Here is an 18736-nt window from a genome sequence, read left to right on the forward strand (position 1 = left end):
ACTGCTTCACATTTACATCCTACATCATGTGTGATTTTTATGTGTTCTTCCGTTTTGGTGGTTTTCCTTTTTTGACTTTATTTTTTCTGTTTTGTTTATTTTAATAATAACCTATAATCTTCTTCTATTGTGTCATTACAACCTTTATACTTTGGCAAGTCACTAAGTAATGAGAAGTGTCGAAGAAGTACATTTAAAAAATTAAAAGAAAAAAAACCTCAGATCTATAATCTCCATCCTGTAAACTTGTGTTCCACAGATAAAAGGAAAGTTCAGATCTCTGGCAGAACAACTGTAAAGACAGGAGATGCTCTGAATCTCACCTGCAGCATTGAAAGTTTCCCTCCATCACTCATCATGTGGACTAAACAGAATTCCAGCACAAACCTACAAAGTGGAATCAGCCTCCTCAATGACACTGGATCAGCCACTTTTTTCATCTCAAATGTGACAGCAGAGGATTCTGGACAGTACGTCTGCACTGCAAAACATCTGAACACGACCGTAACGGAGCTAGCTGATGTAACAGTAACTTGTAAGTAAGGCAAGGCAGTTTATTTGTATAGCACATTTCATGTACAGGACAATTCAAAGTGCTTTACATGAAACAAAGACATTATAGATATTTAGAATAGTAAAAGGCATCAACACATAATCACAATAAAATAATAAAATACATTAAAATGATTAAAAGCAAGATACGTTAAAAAAGTTACCATGAAGATTTTATGCATAGGCGCATGAGAAAAGAAATGTTTTTAACCTGGATTTAAAAATGTCTGCATTTGGGGAAAGTTTAATCTCCACTGGCAGTTTGTTCCACTTGTTTGCAGCATAACAGCTAAATGTTGCTTCTCCATGTTTAGTCTGGACTCTGGTCTGGACTAGTTGACTAGTCTTTGGATCTAAGAGCTCTGCTAGGTTTATATTCTCTGAACATATCACAGATGTATTCTGGGCCTAAACCATTTTGGGATTTGTAAACAAGCAGAAGGGTTTAAAATCTATTCTGTGACTGACTGGAAGCCAGTGTAAAGATTTAAAACTGGTGTGATGTTTTCAGATCTCTTAGTCCTGTCCTGTCCAGCATCCTAACATACAGAACGGTGGTCTGTGTGCCATATTTTGCTTGACAGATTTGCTCTACCAAGGGAGACATGTTATATACATGGCTGCCCTTGATATTTTTATTATTTTTATTGTAATCTTATTTTCTTTAGTCTTATATGTCAGTGCCGAACCTGACAGGGAGATAGAGGAAGAGAGAGAGAGAGAAAAAAAAAAAAAAAAAAAAAAAAATGGGAAGAAAAGGACAGGATTAAAATGTGGAAATAACAGTTGTCTATGCTGCCCAGAACATATCACAAAAAAAAAAACAACAACATAAACTACCACAGTACTACATGATACCAAAAGAAAGATAGAATGTTGATAGTATAAAAAATTACAATAGTCATCAAACGTACCTGCAGACCAACACACAAACATCAGCTATATCTTGTGAGAAGCGGATGGAGAGACGAGCACGTTTGTGAGCATGCACGTGTTAATATGCATGTGTGGCCATGCAACAGGGAGGAAATGTGTACCCGCAAGGGGGCCGCGATCACGCCGCACCCCGAAGCATCAGCGGGGGACGGGGGGAGCCCGAGGCCCCAAAGGCCAAGCAGATCCACAGAGTACCAAGCCCGGGACAGCCAAAGCAGACAGAGCAGCGGCCCACCCGGACCAGAGCAGAGGGGTCCCCAGACCGGAACCCCCGGCGCGACGGGGCAGGGGCACCGGGCAGCCCAGGGTGATGGCGAGCAGGCCCAGTGGGCGCCGGGCGCTGCGGCGCGGGCCGCATGGAGGGCAGGTGCCCCACAGGCCCAAGGGCCACCCTTTCCCCCCAGCAAAGCCCCACCCAGGAACCCGACGGGGCCCGACCACCCCAGGCAAAACCCCCGTGGGCCACGCCAACCCAACACCAAGGCTAGGCACCCCTGGGACAAGAACATGTCCCTCTTTACCCCAACCCTTACCCATTCAAATCGGGGGGAGAGAGGTCACAAAGGGAGGGGATGGAGGAAGGGCCACCTCGGTGGCTCCTTTCCGCCCACCCACAGCCCATGCGCCCATCCCCCCGAGGCCCTAAATGTATATTGATGTCTAGGTTGTGATTAAAATCTAGTGGGGCGGGCAGTCACAGGGGTCCACCGGGGGATCCCGCAATGGGGACCCCCCAGCCAAACCCACCGCCTCCACCCGCCCCACAGTGCCCTATGTGTAGTGTGTGTCCTGGTTAAAACTCTAGCAGCAGCGTTTTGAATGAGCTGCAGATGTTTAATGCTCTTTTTAGGAAGTCCTGTTAAAAGACCATTACAGTAATTCAGCCTACTGGAGATGAATGCATGGATGAGTTTCTCTTGGTCTTTCTGGGAGACTAAACTTTTAATTCTGTTGATGTTTCTGAGCTGGTAAAAAGCTGTCTTAGTGACAGCTTTGATGTGGCTGCTGAAAGTCAGGTCTGAGTCTATCAACACTCCCAGGTTACGAACTTGGTTGGTGATTTTAAGAGCCCGAGTCTCCAGGTGTTTGCCAATGCTTACCCTCTTCTCTTTGCTACCAAACAGAATAATCTCAGTTTTGTTTTCATTTAATTTTAGAAAATTCTCCTTCATCCAGGTGTTTATTTGCTCCAGACACTGACACAATAAGTCTATTGGACTGCAGTCATCTGGTGACAGAGACATATAACGTTGTGTATCATCTGCATAACTTTGATAATTAATGGGATAGTTCTGTAATATTTTACTCAAAGGGAGCATATACAAGTTGAACAGAAGAGGTCCAAGGACTGACCCCTGGGGGACTCCACAAGTCATGGCCACTCACTCGGATTCATAGCTGCCGATCGTAACAAAATAACTCCGACCTTCCAAATAGGACCTGAACCAGTTAAGAACCGCTCTAGAAAGCCCAACCCAGTTTTCCAGCCTGTGCAACAGGATTCTGTGATCTACAGTATCAAACGCAGCACTGAGATCCAATAGAACCAGGACTGATACTTGACCAGAATCAGTATTCAACCTAATGTCATTTAGCACTTTGACCAGAGCTGTTTCAGTGCTGTGATGAGGTCGGAAGCCGGACTGAAATTTATCAAGATTTCCACTTTCATTTAAAAAGTCATGAAGCTGGTGAAATACAACTTTTTCAATAACCTTGGAAATAAAAGAAAGGTTAGAGACAGGCCTATAGTTGTTCATTATAGAGGCACCTAGAGTCCTTTTCTTTAGGAGGCTTAATAGCAGCTATCTTTAGTGACTTGGGAAAAATGCCTGATGCCAGTGAGCTGTTAACTATCAGTAGAAGATCACTTTCTACTGAGGTAAAAACTGTTTTTAAAAAGTCAAATGGTATCATGTCCAGAGTGCATGTTGTTGATTTCAAATGCCAAACTGTTTCTTGTAGGACTTATAAATAAACTATTTTAAATTGCGACATGACATTAGAATTATTTCCGGGTTTTAGACACAGACTAGTTTTCTTGTGTGACTGTGTGGAATTAATATTTTGCCTAATTGTTTTAATTTTTTGGCTAAAAAAGTTGGCAAATTGGTTGCATTTCTCAGTGGAAAGGAGCTCTGGTCTTATCTGTATAGGAGGATTTGTCAGTTTTTCAATCATAGCAAACAGAGTGAAACTTGTTGACGTTCCTGTTAATCATTTCAGATAAATGCAGCTCTCTGGCCTTGACCAGCTCATTGTTATAGTTACGCAGGCTTTGTTTGTACAGCTCATAGTGAATTTGAAGTTTACTTTTCCACCATTTCCGCTCAGTTTTTCTGCATTCTCTTTTTAGGCTGGTAACCACAGTGGTGTTTCTCCATGGTGTTTTCTGTTTGCTGAAAGTGCTCTTGATTCTTATCGGTGCAACAGCATCCATTACATTCATCAACTGACTCTGCACTGGTTGTTGGTAACACAGCTATGGCCTCCACAAACTTAGCACTTGTTCTTTCATTAATGTACCTCTTTCTAACGGAGAAGCAGGTTGGTTGAACATTCTGAGTGATCAGTAAATCAAACAAAATACAAAAATGGTCAGACAAGGGCGAGTCAGTGACAGCTACAGAAGAAATATCAACACCCTTTGAAATAACCAGGTCCAGAATGTGACCTCGAATGTGAATTGGTTCTTTTACATGTTGCCACAAACCAGACATGTCCAATATGGAACAAAATTCCTTGACATTACCATCTGTCATGTTATCTATGTGAATATTAAAATCCCCAGTTATGATGAAATGGTTAAATCAGTAGAGATAACCAACAATAATTCAGAAAATTCATCAATAAAATTTACACAGTGTCCTGGACGTCTGTAGATGATTAGAAATAGGATTTTAGGAATGCCCCTTAAAATAAAACCAAGATATTCAAAAGAAGTAAAATCAGCAAATGAAAGCTCTTTATACTGGAATGAATCTTTAAATAAGGCAGCTTCTCCTCCCCCTTTCCTCCCGTTTCGACATTTATTCATAAAACTAAAATGAGGGGGTGCTGTTTCATTAAGAACTGTAGCACTTGTGTCTTCTGTTAACCATGTTTCTGTCAGAAAAAGAAAATCTAAACTGTGAGAAATGATGAAGTCATTAACTAACAGTGACTTGTTGGACAGAGATCTAACATTAAGTACATCTAGCTTTATGAAGTTTACACTGGTCTCTGTTGTATTCTGAGTCATACAAGGTATAGTTAACAGATTAGATTGATTCACTCCACAAACTGACCGTGTTCGATTCCTTATCTTACTAACACAGGAATCCTACTGGGTCCAGGCTTGATGTAGTAGCAAAACTACAGCAAGGACCCTGAACGCATCATGGCATGTTATCTTTGTTGTGAATTACACTGTTTAAATATGAAGTTTAACACTGCTTCACATTTACATCCTACATCATGTGTGATTTTTATGTGTTCTTTCATTTTGGTGGTTTTCCTTTTTTGACTTTTTTTTTCTCTTTTGTTTATTTTAATAATAACCTATAATCTTCTTCTCTTGTGCTATTACAACCTTTATACTTTGGCAAGTCACTAAGTAATGAGAAGTGTCGAAGAAGTATATTTAAAAAAAAGAAAAGAAAAGAAACCTCAGATCTATAATCTCCATCCTGCGAACTTGTGCTCCACAGATAAAAGGAAAGTTCAGATCTCTGGCAGAACAACTGTAAAGACAGGAGATGCTCTGAATCTCACCTGCAGCATTGAAAGTTTCCCTCCATCACTCATCATGTGGACTAAACAGAGTTCCAGCACAAACCTACAAAGTGGAATCAGCCTCCTCAATGACACTGGATCAGCCACTCTTGTCATCTCAAATGTGACAGCAGAGGATTCTGGACAGTACGTCTGCACTGCAAAACATCTCAATACAACCATGACGGAGCTAACTGATGTAACAGTAACTTGTAAGTACACTGTTTAAATATGAAGTTTAACACTGCTTCACATTTACATCCTACATCATGTGTGATTTTTATGTGTTCTTCCGTTTTGGTGGTTTTCCTTTTTTGACTTTATTTTTTCTGTTTTGTTTATTTTAATAATAACCTATAATCTTCTTCTATTGTGTCATTACAACCTTTATACTTTGGCAAGTCACTAAGTAATGAGAAGTGTCGAAGAAGTATATTTAAAAAAAAGAAAAGAAAAGAAACCTCAGATCTATAATCTCCATCCTGTAAACTTGTGCTCCACAGATAAAAGGAAAGTTCAGATCTCTGGCAGAACAATTGTAAAGAAAGGAGATGCTCTGAATCTCACCTGCAGCATTGAAAGTTTCCCTCCATCACTCATCATGTGGACTAAACGGAGTTCCAGCACAAACCTACAAAGTGGAATCAGCCTCCTCAATGACACTGGATCAGCCACTCTTTTCATGTCAAATGTGACAGCAGAGGATTCTGGACAGTACGTCTGCACTGCAAAACATCTGAACACGACCGTAACGGAGCTAACTGATGTAACAGTAACTTGTAAGTACACTGTTTAAATATGAAATTAAAGAATTTCTCCTCATTTACATCCTATCTCGTGTATTTTGTGATTTTTATGTGTTTGCAGGGTTTTCAGAGATCCTGAATGGTTCTGGATGTGTGCATCAGTCGGCGGTCCTGACCTGTGTGTGCATCAGTGAAGGGTTTCCTTTACCCACCATCAAATGGCCGCTGCTGCAGAATCACAGAGAGTATTCTGTTATTACCATGGTGTCAGGCTACACTGTCAACAGTACTGTGACCCTAACAGTTAAGCACCATGACAACATGACTATTGAATGTGTCAGCAGCAATGACGATGGGGAAGCTAAACGAAACTTCAGCATCCAGCAAAACTTATCAGAAAAAGAAGGTAAATGTTCTCCACTAAAATACTTGTGCTACCTTTTGACTGCTACCAAACTACAGCATAAATATATTTATTTCAAACAAAATCATAGTTGCACTTTTTTCATTTTGTCTTTTGGTTCCCTTAATAACAGCTGAATCCAGAAATATTCTAGAAAAAGCACCCAGGCTGGAAATCGTCATTGCCTTTCTGATTGGGGTTGTCCTTACAGCCTCCACTTGCTGTTTGACCATGAAATGCTTCAGGTATACCTCCTTAAAGGTAGCATATAGAGTATGCATACAGCACATTTTGATTTTTTATTTTTTCATGCAATAATTTCTCTGCAGAAAACAACAGAAGAGCTCTGGAAATTTGGATGAGACTCTGGAGATGACTACAAATGATCCATTGGTAAGTTTTTTAAATCAATTAGTATTTTATCATAAAATAAATATAATATAATATGATTTGTTTGAAATAAGTTCAAATAAGTATTAGTGCCATAGTCTAAGACATCACATGTGTCCTCTATTTAATAACCTCAGTGCTTGCGAGATTAGACAACTTTGTTCGATCATTGTTAAAATTACAATCGTGCATTGCAGTAATCTATTTTGGGACAACTTAGATAATTTTCCAGTCGCAAACAGAGAACTGACCACAGTCAGCAGAGAAGCAACATAATTAGCCCTCCTCTTTAAGATGCCTCCACGGAGTCTAAACAAGAGCAAGTGCTCTGTAAGAAAAAAAAAATCATCTGTCAGCAAACACAGCCGCAGCACATATATTAAATCATGAACAAATCATCAATACAAAGGAAGTAGTAAAAGTGGGCGAGGTTTGGATTGTAGAGGAGGCTGCAGAATTTGTCAGAGTCTGAAGGCTGCTGAGTTTACCAGCATCATCGTAACTGGACTTTATTTAAGATTTCATTTGAATGAGATGATTTATGCAAGCATGTTAGGGATTTTCTTCTCTGCAGTATTAATTTGAGCCATTATAACTCACTAAAAAGAGTTGAAAGTTTTTTTGCAAACTTGAAATACTTTTATTTTCTCATCAGTATCATGTAGGCTTTAATGACAATATTTCCTTTATTGTTACTTAGCAAAGCAGTTAAAGCGTGATATGACAGAAGAGACTTAAATCTTGCCTTAAACTGATTTTCAAGTCATACAATCACTGACACAAATCTGAGTTTAAGAAGAGCACAATCTTGAATTGGCACATGAGAAATGACGCTGACTTAAACTGAATAAATCTGTAGTGTGCAGTGAACATACCACAGAAATTTTATAATGAAACACTCAATGTTGTGCTTAATACAGCCGCTGTCCCATTTTCTCATTTTTTTTTTCCCTAACAGATATATAACAGACAAGCAGGAGAAGATCAGACTTGCATCCATGAGGTACTTGAGAATGGGGCTGTGGTAGCAGAGAAATCCGTTTCTGAGCCCAACTCTGGGCCAAGAGAAGTGGTGTATGCTAGCATTGACTTTTCCTTGTTGAAAACCAAGAATCCCAGGGAGGCAAGAAAGGAGCAAGACAACACAAAGACAGAATATGCTGAAATTAAGACAGATAGAAGAGAGAATGAAGAAGAAAATGGTGGAAAGGAAGGTGAAATATTGGAGGACAAAGAGGAGGAGGTGATGATGGAGGAAGGTGAGGAGGTACAACATTTTGTCACAGAAGAGGAGAAAGAGGCAGAGGAGGCGGTGTACTCCAATGTAAAAGATCTAATGGATGAGATTTGAGGACTGTGGTCAGATGTGATGGACGGATTGCATTAGTGACTGAACTCTCATCAGCTACCACCTGGCTGCCATGTTCAAAAGAAAAAATTGTAAACTGAGATTCCTGAAACATTCAGGGATGGACTTTTTGTTTTTTAAATCTTTATTACATGAATGTTCATGTGTGGTGTGATCCCACTTCTGTCACCTCTTTTCAAAGAGACAAAATACAGTTTTGCTTTAGATGTTTTAGGATAACCTGTTATTTAAGTTTCCACTTCACCATTTAAAAGATCCTTTTCAATGGATAAGATGATTATCTGATGAAGGAATAAAATAGGTCATCTAAATAGTCCAGTATGTTCATCAAGATGGTTCAATCCATCAGTGATTTCCAGCTGCAAAAGTCTTGAGTAATTGTAATATAGAGATTTTGCAATTAGCTTTTTTCCCTCTTTAACTAGTCATAAAATCAGATCTGGCAGCCATTTAAGGGAGAGACAAATCCAATATTCTTGAGCAAATAACACAGGAATAATAGTGCAAATGTGCACATAGTGTAGATATTTTTGCTTTTAGCACGTGCTGAGTGACAGACTATATTTGGACATATACTATATGTATTGCAACCGGAGAGGTGCTGCTAAGAAGGAAGCAACATGGCCCTCAGACATTAAACCATGCAGAGGATGATTTGCTTGGTTTAAATGTAGCTTGTGCAAGAAGTAGGCTGATGACATTTTCATCACAAAGAGGATGAACATGAAAAAAAAAAAAAATAAACAGGGGAAAAGCTAATTTCTCCTGTTTTAGTTAGTCAGTAGATGATCCTCGTTATTTTTAATATTTAGTTTCATTCCATCACAAATTAAACCTTTGTCCTGACTGACTTCTATCCTTTCTGTAGAAAGGCAAATAAAGGTTTAACATAAGCAAGACCAGCCCACAGCTTTAAATGTTTTATAAATTTTTTTATGTCACCCCCATGTGGAAGCAACATGCTACAGATGTGCGTGTGTGTTTTTTTTACCAAGCTGCATGAAGCACCACAACAGAGCTGTGGGTTATTTATGTACAGTGAAGATAAGGAGTTGCAAGTTCCTTTTTATTATGTGTGATGCATTTTTTTGTCAAGCAAGTTTACTTATATTGTTATTTTATACATTATTTGGATAAAACTGCTCCAATTTTTAATGTGTTCAATTATTATTGCTAAACTTTTTTTTTGTTTGTTTTAGAAAAACTGCAAAAATATACCACTTTTATTTGCATTGTAGTGTTAATGTGATTTAAACATAACCTTTGACATAATCCCATCTTGAAATAATGACTGACCATAGCAAGCAAAGATTACATAGATAGTCATGCTGTGATGGGGATTTTAATATTTTCCAATGTAAACCTATGAGAATTTATACTGTTTGTAAAGTGCTTTGATATTAACTTTACTGTGGGAAGGAAGAAAATAAACAGCACATCAGACAGCTCATTCAGACTCAGCAGGAAGTGACGTACAACCTGCCAGTGGCCAGGTTACGTTTATAGACAGACTCAAAACAATGTCTGCTTCTAGAAGTGAATGTTTACTATGCATACTGTCTGGAAATGAAGTATACATAATTCAATGTAAAATAAATCTTTTTTTATTCTTCTCAAACTGCATATCTTGCACCGTCATTGGGTGAAAATTTAGGTTTGTCATTTAGTTTAAGAACACACACCTGCAACCTGTGTTCACAGTGAAGTACAGAAACAAGGCTGTGAATGTGATGAATACAGAAAAGTATGTAGCAAGGTTATATTTAATTTTTTTTAGTCATCTAATATTTGCACACATATTTATATAAAGAGTTAGTGTTATCCTGTATATTATGTTAGCATACGTTTCAAAGTACTAAGGCAACTGCAGCAGTATAAATTGTCAGGGTGTTTTCCAAAGTTTTGTAAAAATGTTTCCAAACACACACAAAAAAAAGGTTTTTGAAGTTTTCTTGTAGATTTGAAAGATAGAGACACAAACCAAACTGTACTGAGATAGAAAATGTTTATTTCAGCTTTCTTTTATTTCTTGATACTTTTGTTGAGCATGCTTCTCTATCTCTAATGATTTGTTGTTTCTCGAGTGATAGTTTACTTCCTCTTTAAAAAAAAGCTAATAAGTTCAGGAAATAGCAAAGCCCATAGAGAGCATTTTTAAAACATAGTTATTGCTTTAACTGGAAAACATGCAGTAGTTTGGATTAAACATAAAGGCAAATATTGTTTTACTTGTTGACTTTTATAACAGCACTATATCTGAATTATCTGCACAGAGTGCTGATGCAGAATAAATAGAACACCCCCCCCCCCCCCCCCCCCCCCCCACACACACACACACACACACACACACTAAACATAGTTGTCATCTCAATATCTTAAATTGTGAACAGGAAGTTTTCAGCGAGAATTAGATGTTACCAAATTAGGAGCTGTTAAATTAAGACTTTGTTTCATAAACCAAAATCATTAATAAACCAAAGACTGTCCCCACACTGACAAAAAATGATGACATTTAGAAAATGTTTATAACCTGGTCAAAAGAAATAATTTTACACTCAGGAGTCCAGTAACGAATTTTTAAATGCTCACATGTTTGAACAAAATGAACATTTGTGTTATTTTCTGATGTTCAGTTTGTCAGATTTGTCGTGCTAACTTTTGATGACTCAAAACATTTTTTCATCCGAAATGAAGTTCAAGATACTGCAAATAGTGCAATAACATTATAATTTCCTTCAGAGCAAAAATAAAAGTAGCTTTTAATTTATTTAATTCATTGAAGAACAAGTCAACAAGGGATTTCATTCCATTCCTGATCTTCCTAAAACCATCAACAGACTGCACACGTATGTCTTTAAGCACGCTTTAAAGCCAGTTCCATTCCTTCTACTGCATAAATAACACTCCATTAATGTCCTCTGCAACTTCCTGAATGTGTTTCTCCCTCTTCCCAGGAGGAGCACACAACTCTTTCATATAGCAGAGTTGTTCTGTGGGAATGCTTCTCTAACAAGAAGCACCTTTAGATGCATGCCTCATTGCTACATATCTTTTATTAATGTACATTTTCTACATTAGTGTATTCATTTGTGTTTTCGCTTTGTATTATAGACTAATGATTAGTTTTATGAGGAGGTTGAATTATGGCCTGGCTCTCAGTAAATAACATTACTGACCAACCTTCAGACTCACCAATATCAGATTCTTTATATAAGATATTTCGCTTCCCCTTTTAGTCACTAAACTATAAGACTGTGTGTCTTGACATGCTCAAGGGACCAAACTGCAGGATCTCTGTTCATGTTCAGAAGCAATCAGTTGCTCATTTGTAGATAAAGAAGGTTTATTATTATATGAATCCCACCATATGAATATTTACAACCAAGTGTATCACTTTAAAAATGAGTGTACAACAGAGCACAGCACTCCCAAAAACATTTTAGTACTACTATATGCAGCAGATACAATCAGAAATATCTCATATTAAGACAGAATGTTCTTTTAATAACCACAAAAAAGAGCAGATTAAGTGATTGTTGCTTAAAAGAGTAGAAAATTTCAAGGTGGCCTTTGACTGAGATTAAAACTCTAATTAAATTCAAGAGCAACAGAATATAGATAAAACCTGAATTGACATAATACAAACACAAATACATTTAATACCCACCAGCGCCCAGTGAACATACCACAGGGTAACTTTTTTAAAGGTAAACTCAATGTGCTTGTTGTAATTGCTGTCATATCTTCTCATTTTTGTACCTAACAGAGATATGATGGACAGGGAAAAGATGAGATTCACATCCAAGAGGTACCTGAGTATGGAGCTGTGGTAGCAGAGAAAGCTACTCCTGGACCCAGATCTGGGCCATGAGAAGTGGTGTATGCTAGCATTGACTTCTCCTTGTTGAAAACAAGGAATCCCAGGGAGGCAAGAAAGGAGCAAGACAACACAGAGACACATTATGCTGAAATTAAGACAGAAAGAAGACAGAAAAACGAAGAAAATGGTGGAGAAGAAGGGGAAATTTTTGAGGACAAAGAGGAGGAAGTGATGGGAGAAGAAGGTGAGGACGCACAACATCAAGTTACAGAAGAGGAGAAAGAAGCAGAGGAGGTGGTTTACTCCAATGTAAAGGATTTAATGGATGAGATTTGAGGACTGTCTGCATTGTTCAGGTAGCTGAGGTCAGCTCTTCTTCTCTCGTCAGATGTGATGGATGGATTGTATCGCTTTAGTGACTGAACTCCTAACAGGTTTTACCACCTGGCTGCCATGTTCAAGCAAAAATAAATTCAACATGTTGCAAAATGGACTGGAAGATGGACAGTATATGATTGTTAACTCCTAAATTATTTTCATCTGTTCTTTTTATTAATTTCTTTCATGACTGTTGGTGTGTGAAAGGTGGAACCAGATGGGCTCCCACTGCTGTGATATTCAGAGACAGAAAATGCAGTTTTTAGAACATATTTTTTCACCTCTTCAAAATCCTGATGTGTTTGCTTGTTTCCACTTTGTCAAAATGTGCTTTTTAAAGTACGAGATGATTGTCTGATTTTGGGAGAAAAATAAAACAAGTTAAAATGCCAGGAATGATAAAAGCAGCTTGTTTACGATGGTAGTTACTCCTAATGCTTTGGATCATTTTCAGCTACCAAACAGTCTAATTGCAAAAAAGAGGCAGAAAAATATATCTTCCTCCTTGGTGGAGGAAGTGTGATGGTATGGGCTAGTAAAACAAGGCTTACCATCATTAGATACAGTTTTAACGCAGAGAGATACAGTATCAGGATGAGACTCTGGAGTCAATCTCCACAGATTGGGACTGATCTCTATCCTCCTACCTGACAATCCTCTCCGCCCACAGAGCAGAGTTTATGAGATACTACACCTGTGTCATCAGTTCGGGCGTGCTGAGTGACCAACACAACCATGTTGGCTGACTTGCGACAAATACTGGTTGAAGACTGGGATGCCATCCTATTGCAGTGTACGACCGAGCTGGTGGCCACCATGAGGTGGAGTTTCCAAGCTGTTGTGTTTGTGTATAGTTTTTCCACTTCCTGCTGAGACCCCTGATTGTTAAACTAATAAATTGTTAAATTACCAATGTGTCTTGTTCATTCCGACTTAAACAATCTAATAACAGCAATAATAACAGAATAAGCCGTGTGGTTTATCATGGACCCCACCCACACACTCAACTCTGCTGCTCATCTCACAAATTCATTTTCATGACAAATGTGAAACTTTGAAAAGAAATAAATATGCTTTCCTATGGTGTATAAAGTTATTGAGTTATTGATTATCTTTCAGCTTTATAAAACTAGCTGCTTACTTAAAGGGACATGTTTCATTTTGTAAAAATGTAAATATACATATTGTACTCACCCAGAGTTTTAGTATTTAGACAGAATTACTAACTGTGACTAAATATATTCTCACGTCCATTCAAGTTATGCAAACGTCATTGAACTGAACAGAACCAAGAAAAAAATCTGTATCAAGTGGCTATAAAGTATTGCACGGTGTTTTCCAACAAACACACCATGAAATCAATCCCCTTAAGAGGCTTGCAGTCTGTCCATACGTGTTCCAGCTGTCAGCCTGTTAAAGTTTAGGACATGAAAAATGTTACTAAAGCAGCTTTAAGACTTGTGGTACAGTTAATAAATGAACCAATTAATCATTCCACTGAACATTTAAGAGAAATCATTTTGATTAAAAATTGCTTAAGGAAATGTAAGTATTGATTTAACATTTGTTTTTGACATGTTGAATCTGAAGAAGCACACGATGGTTCAAACTCTACTTTACTGAAACCGACAGCACTTTGTAAATCATAGAAAAAACTCAAATGAACAGAAGTGACTCAAAGGAGACTGCATGTGGTTGAAAAAAGGGAAATGCAGAAAACGTTTCATATTTAAATCTGTATTTAAAGTACTTCAGCTGTTTGAGTGTCTTCTTGTCAACATGAAAATCTACAGGTTTATTTCATGCAGACATTAAGCAGTAACAGCACAGTGGTGACAATAAATACAGTAACATTGTATGTTTGATGAATTGTTCAAGACATCCACAAACAAGCTATAAAAAATAATAAATAAAACACATCTACATGAAAACTGTAGAACTTCACATCAGCATAATAACATCACATTTTTCATAATTAATGAAAGTTTTATATGATTTATAGAAATGTTTGATTTTTTTATATTATTAGATAAATCATTATACATGAGATGTGTTATATAATATACAAACTGTAGAGTAAAAATTACCACAGTCTGTCTCGGACGAGTAACTTTTTTCTTTTTTCTTTATCTGGTGGGCCGACAAACTTCCTGAAATCTTGCTGTTACATGAAGAGAGAAGAAATAGAAAAGTGAGGAGAGGAAGAGAAACTTCACAGAAGAAAGTCTGTGAAGGAAACGAAGAGAACGAGAGCAACATAAAAGAGGTAAAAAACTTTAAATTCAGTTCTAATCGTCAACTAAAAGTTATTGTCTTATCGGGGTAATTTATCATATATCACTGCCAACCGAGTGTTTATGACACGGAGGAGTGAGTTGAAAGGTGAAGGATTTTTACTTGTTAGAAATTGTTTTTTTTTTTTATATTTATTGTGTTACTAAAGATGTTGAGTTATGTCATGATCGTTTAAGTAAAGATAATTTATCTTGAGAGAAGAGCGTTTCTTCCACAAAGTTCTTTAAAGTCAGCCAGTAGTCCCGGCTCTTGGTAAAATGTGCTATTATTCCTTTATTTTTATATTTTATTTTTTTTTTATTTAATGTGCCAACATCCTGTGTTTCATGACTGATGTCAAGTGTGGAATTTCTATTGATTCACTTTCTGTATTTTTCCTGCATATTCTGCAATAAAGTTTGTCCTAAAATGAGAGAAAGTGTCCAGCATCAAACCAGGATGTTTGTCTTCTTCTGGATCACTGTGTTTGTGTCTGTGAGAGGCAGCAGTGCTGACACAGGTACCTCATACATGTTCTTAATCATCTTGTACCACTGCAGAGATTCAAATTATATTTACATGTTTGTTTGTGACATTGTCAGATAATATGCTTTTCTCCCTAAATCTGCATTAACAGGAGCTCCTCTCTGGACATACCCACACTGTGACAAAGGATTCTGTATCACTCTAATGGATGGACCAATAAGAGCAGAAGCTGGACTCTGTGCTGTGATTCCATGTAATTTCACTACTGGTGATGGTTTCACACCCCAACACATAGTTTGGTATAAATGTGGGCAAAATAAAGAAAGATGTGGTGAGTCTGACGCGATATTCAACACAAACAAAACCAGTGAAAATATTAAGTCTGGATTCAAAGGACGAGTGTCACTGCTGGAGCCTGATGTGAGTCAGAGGAACTGCAGCATCATGATTAATGACCTCCTCACGTCTAATTCTGGATGGTACCAGCTCAGAGTTAATGGTCTGTTGAATGGAAGGACAGATGGATTTACATTTATACCAAAAACAAACATCTCAGTTACAGGTAGGAAAACTACAGCAACAAGAAACAAGGTTTCTGGGCATTGTGGGTGTGTGTGTGAGAGAGTGTCTGTTTTTCTCCTTTTTTCATCTTAATGAAGCAAAAAGTAATTCTTGGTCTTAAATCTGTAGCTAACACCTTAAAACTCCATACTTTTCATTTTTAAGTGTTTCATATTCTTGTCACTTTTCATCCCACATTTAAGTAAACGATGACCTTCAAATTGCTCATTGAATATATTTCCATCAGATCTAAAGGAGAAGCCCACAGTGATGGTTCCTCCACTGACAGAGGGACAGCAGACCACACTGACCTGCACTGCTCCTGGTCTCTGCTCTAGCTCTCATCCTAAAATCACCTGGATGTGGAGAGGAGCAGGAGAGAAGGACGTTTACATCCCAGGAAACATCACTGCTGTCCACACTGAGAATCTGACTGCGGTCTCACAGAGACACAGCTCATCTCTGACCTTTAACCCTTCAGCTGAACACCACAACACCAATGTTACCTGTAAGATCAGCTTCACAGACGACACAACTACAGAGGAGACTGTCACTCTGCAAGTGAAACGTGAGTCTTTCAATGTCTTGATGGATGCCGGTTTTCCTAAGAATTTTGTTTAATTTAACAACTTTACTGTTTCTGCAGGACATTTATTTAAAACTATAAATAATGTTATTTATTTTTTTCACTCTTAGACGTGAAAGAAGTAAAAATTAATGGGGACAGAGATGTGGAGGAGGGCAAACCTCTGAATCTGACCTGCCATGTTGAAAGCTTCCCTCCATCACTTGTCAGCTGGACCAGATCTGGAACAGCAACATATCTAACTAAAGATACTCTGTCTGTCCAGCAGAACAAATCTCCCACATGCTTGGAGAAGGAAAGAATTTGTTCTTTATTCATTTCTAACTTGACAGCAGAAGATTCTGGACTTTACATCTGCAATGTAAAACATCTGGACAACATCATGACAAAAGAAGTCAACTTAACAGTGATCTGTAAGTACAATTTGCTTGATGCTTTTGGCCTGGCCTAAAAAATACAATGGTGCAATATTTCTTTATATGTGTGTATTAAATATAAAACATATGTTGTTAAATAGTCATAAAGCCGTGTTTAGTGTTCAGAGTGATAAGCTTAATCCTGCACCATATTTTCAAATGTATGCCAGTTAAACATCAGTCCCATGTTATCTTGTAGCATACTCCAGCTTACGATGTTTTAGATTTTGACTGCCCTGGTAATAACTTCAAATGCAGTGTTTTAGACCATGTGTAAAACAGTTTTTTAATTTTTGTTATGGAGGTAGTGACTCACAGTAGACTCTTTTAAAACAGGAACTAGCATTACAGCAAGAAACAGTTTGCAGTGCTGTGAGTTCCGTTTTTAACAGAAACAGCTTTTTTGGCTGCTGGCTGCATGGTGGTGTGGTGCACCCCTGCCTCACAGCAAGAATGTTGCTGGTTCGAGGCTGGGAGGAAGTTCAAACAGTGGACTTTTTTATGTTTGGAGTTTGCATGTTCCTCCTGTGCATGTGTGGGTTCTCTCTGAGTACTCCAGCTTCCTTATACCATCCAAGGACGTCCATGTTTGGTCACTCTAAATTCTTCCTAGGAGTGAATGTGAGCTTGAGCATGTCAGTGTGATTGTTGGTTTCTCTGTGTTGGCCCTATGATGGCGACAGGTCCAGGGTGTACCCTGCCTCTCGCCTGCTAATTGGTGGGATAGGCTCCAGCTTCCCTGCGAACCTGAATTGGAAAAGTTGGTATAGAAAATGGTTGGATGGCTTTTAATGCTCCTTAAAGTGGGTTGCATAGGTGTGCCCTCCTTTGGTGGTATTTGCTTTTGCTTTTTTAATTTATTACAACCTGTAATTTTAAGCCACTACTGCTGTTGTGCAGTATGGATGGGATATCTTTTTTTTCAAACTTTGAAAAACATAGAGTAACTTCAGATCTATAATCTCCATCCTCTAAACTTGTGCTCCACAGATAAAAGGAAAGTTCAGATATCTGGCAGAACAACTGTAAAGAGAGGAGATGCTCTGAATCTCACCTGCAGCATTGAAAGTTTCCCTCCATCACACATCATGTGGACTAAACAGAATTCCAGCACAAACCTACAAAGTGAAATCATCCTCTTTAAAGACACCAGACCAGCCACTCTTTTCATCTCAAATGTGACAGCTGAGGATTCTGGACAGTACGTCTGCACTGCAAAACATCTGAACACGACCGTAACGGAGCTAACTGATGTAACAGTAACTTGTAAGTACACTGTTTAAATATGAAATTAAAGAATTTCTCCACATTTACATCCTAACTTGTGTATTTTGTGATTTTTATGTGTTTGCAGGGTTTTCAAAGATCCTGGATGGTTCTGGATGTGTGCATCAGTCGGTGGTCCTGACCTGTGTGTGCATCAGTGAAGGGTTTCCTTTACCCTCCATTAAATGGCCGCTGCTGCAGAATCACAGAGAGTATTCTGTTATTACCATGGTGTCAGGCTACACTGTCAACAGCACTGTGACCCTAACAGTTAAGCACCATGACAACATGACTATTGAATGTGTCAGCAGCAATGACGATGGGGAAGCTAAACAAAACTTCAGCATCCAGCAAAACATACCAGAAAAAGAAGGTAAATGTTCCCCACTAAAATACTTCTGCTGTCTTTAGACTGCTACCAAACTACAGCAGAAATATATTTATTTCAAACAAAATCATAGTTGCACTTTTGACATTTTGTCTTTTGGTTCCCATAATAACAGATGAATCCAGAAATATTCTAGAAAAAGCACCCTGGCTGGAAATCGTCATTGCTTTTCTGATTGGGGTTGTCCTTACAGCCTCCACTTGCTGTTTGACCATGAAATGCTTCAGGTATACCTCCTTAAAGGTAACATATAGAGTATGCATACAGCACATTTTTATTTTTTATTTTTTTATGCAATAATTTCTCTGCAGAAAACAACAGAAGAGCTCTGGAAATTTGGATGACACTCTGGAGATGACTAGAAATGATCTATTGGTAAGTTTTTTAATCAATTAGTATTTTATCATAAAGT

The 18736-nt window shown here is 38.1% G+C and overlaps 1 protein-coding gene across 3 annotated transcripts in view; it reads left to right on the forward strand.

Annotated features, from left to right (window-relative positions):
* LOC121641598 (sialic acid-binding Ig-like lectin 5) overlaps window positions 1-18736 on the forward strand; it is a 61023-nt gene that overhangs the window by 27667 nt on the left and 14620 nt on the right. For 2 of the 3 annotated variants that reach the window (XM_041987826.1, XM_041987827.1), the window contains exons 7-10: window positions 260-535; window positions 5178-5453; window positions 5745-6020; window positions 17661-17936. In XM_041987826.1, coding sequence (XP_041843760.1) covers window positions 260-535; window positions 5178-5453; window positions 5745-6020; window positions 17661-17936 — 1104 coding nt within the window. Of the gene's footprint in view, window positions 1-259; window positions 536-5177; window positions 5454-5744; window positions 6021-6108; window positions 6394-6523; window positions 6636-6719; window positions 6784-7738; window positions 9773-17660; window positions 17937-18736 lie in introns of those variants that run through there. The other variant, XM_041987828.1, reaches the window with a different exon arrangement.

Source organism: Melanotaenia boesemani, chromosome 6, assembly GCF_017639745.1.
Source record: "Melanotaenia boesemani isolate fMelBoe1 chromosome 6, fMelBoe1.pri, whole genome shotgun sequence".
In the NCBI taxonomy this organism is placed as follows: Eukaryota; Metazoa; Chordata; class Actinopteri; order Atheriniformes; family Melanotaeniidae; genus Melanotaenia; species Melanotaenia boesemani.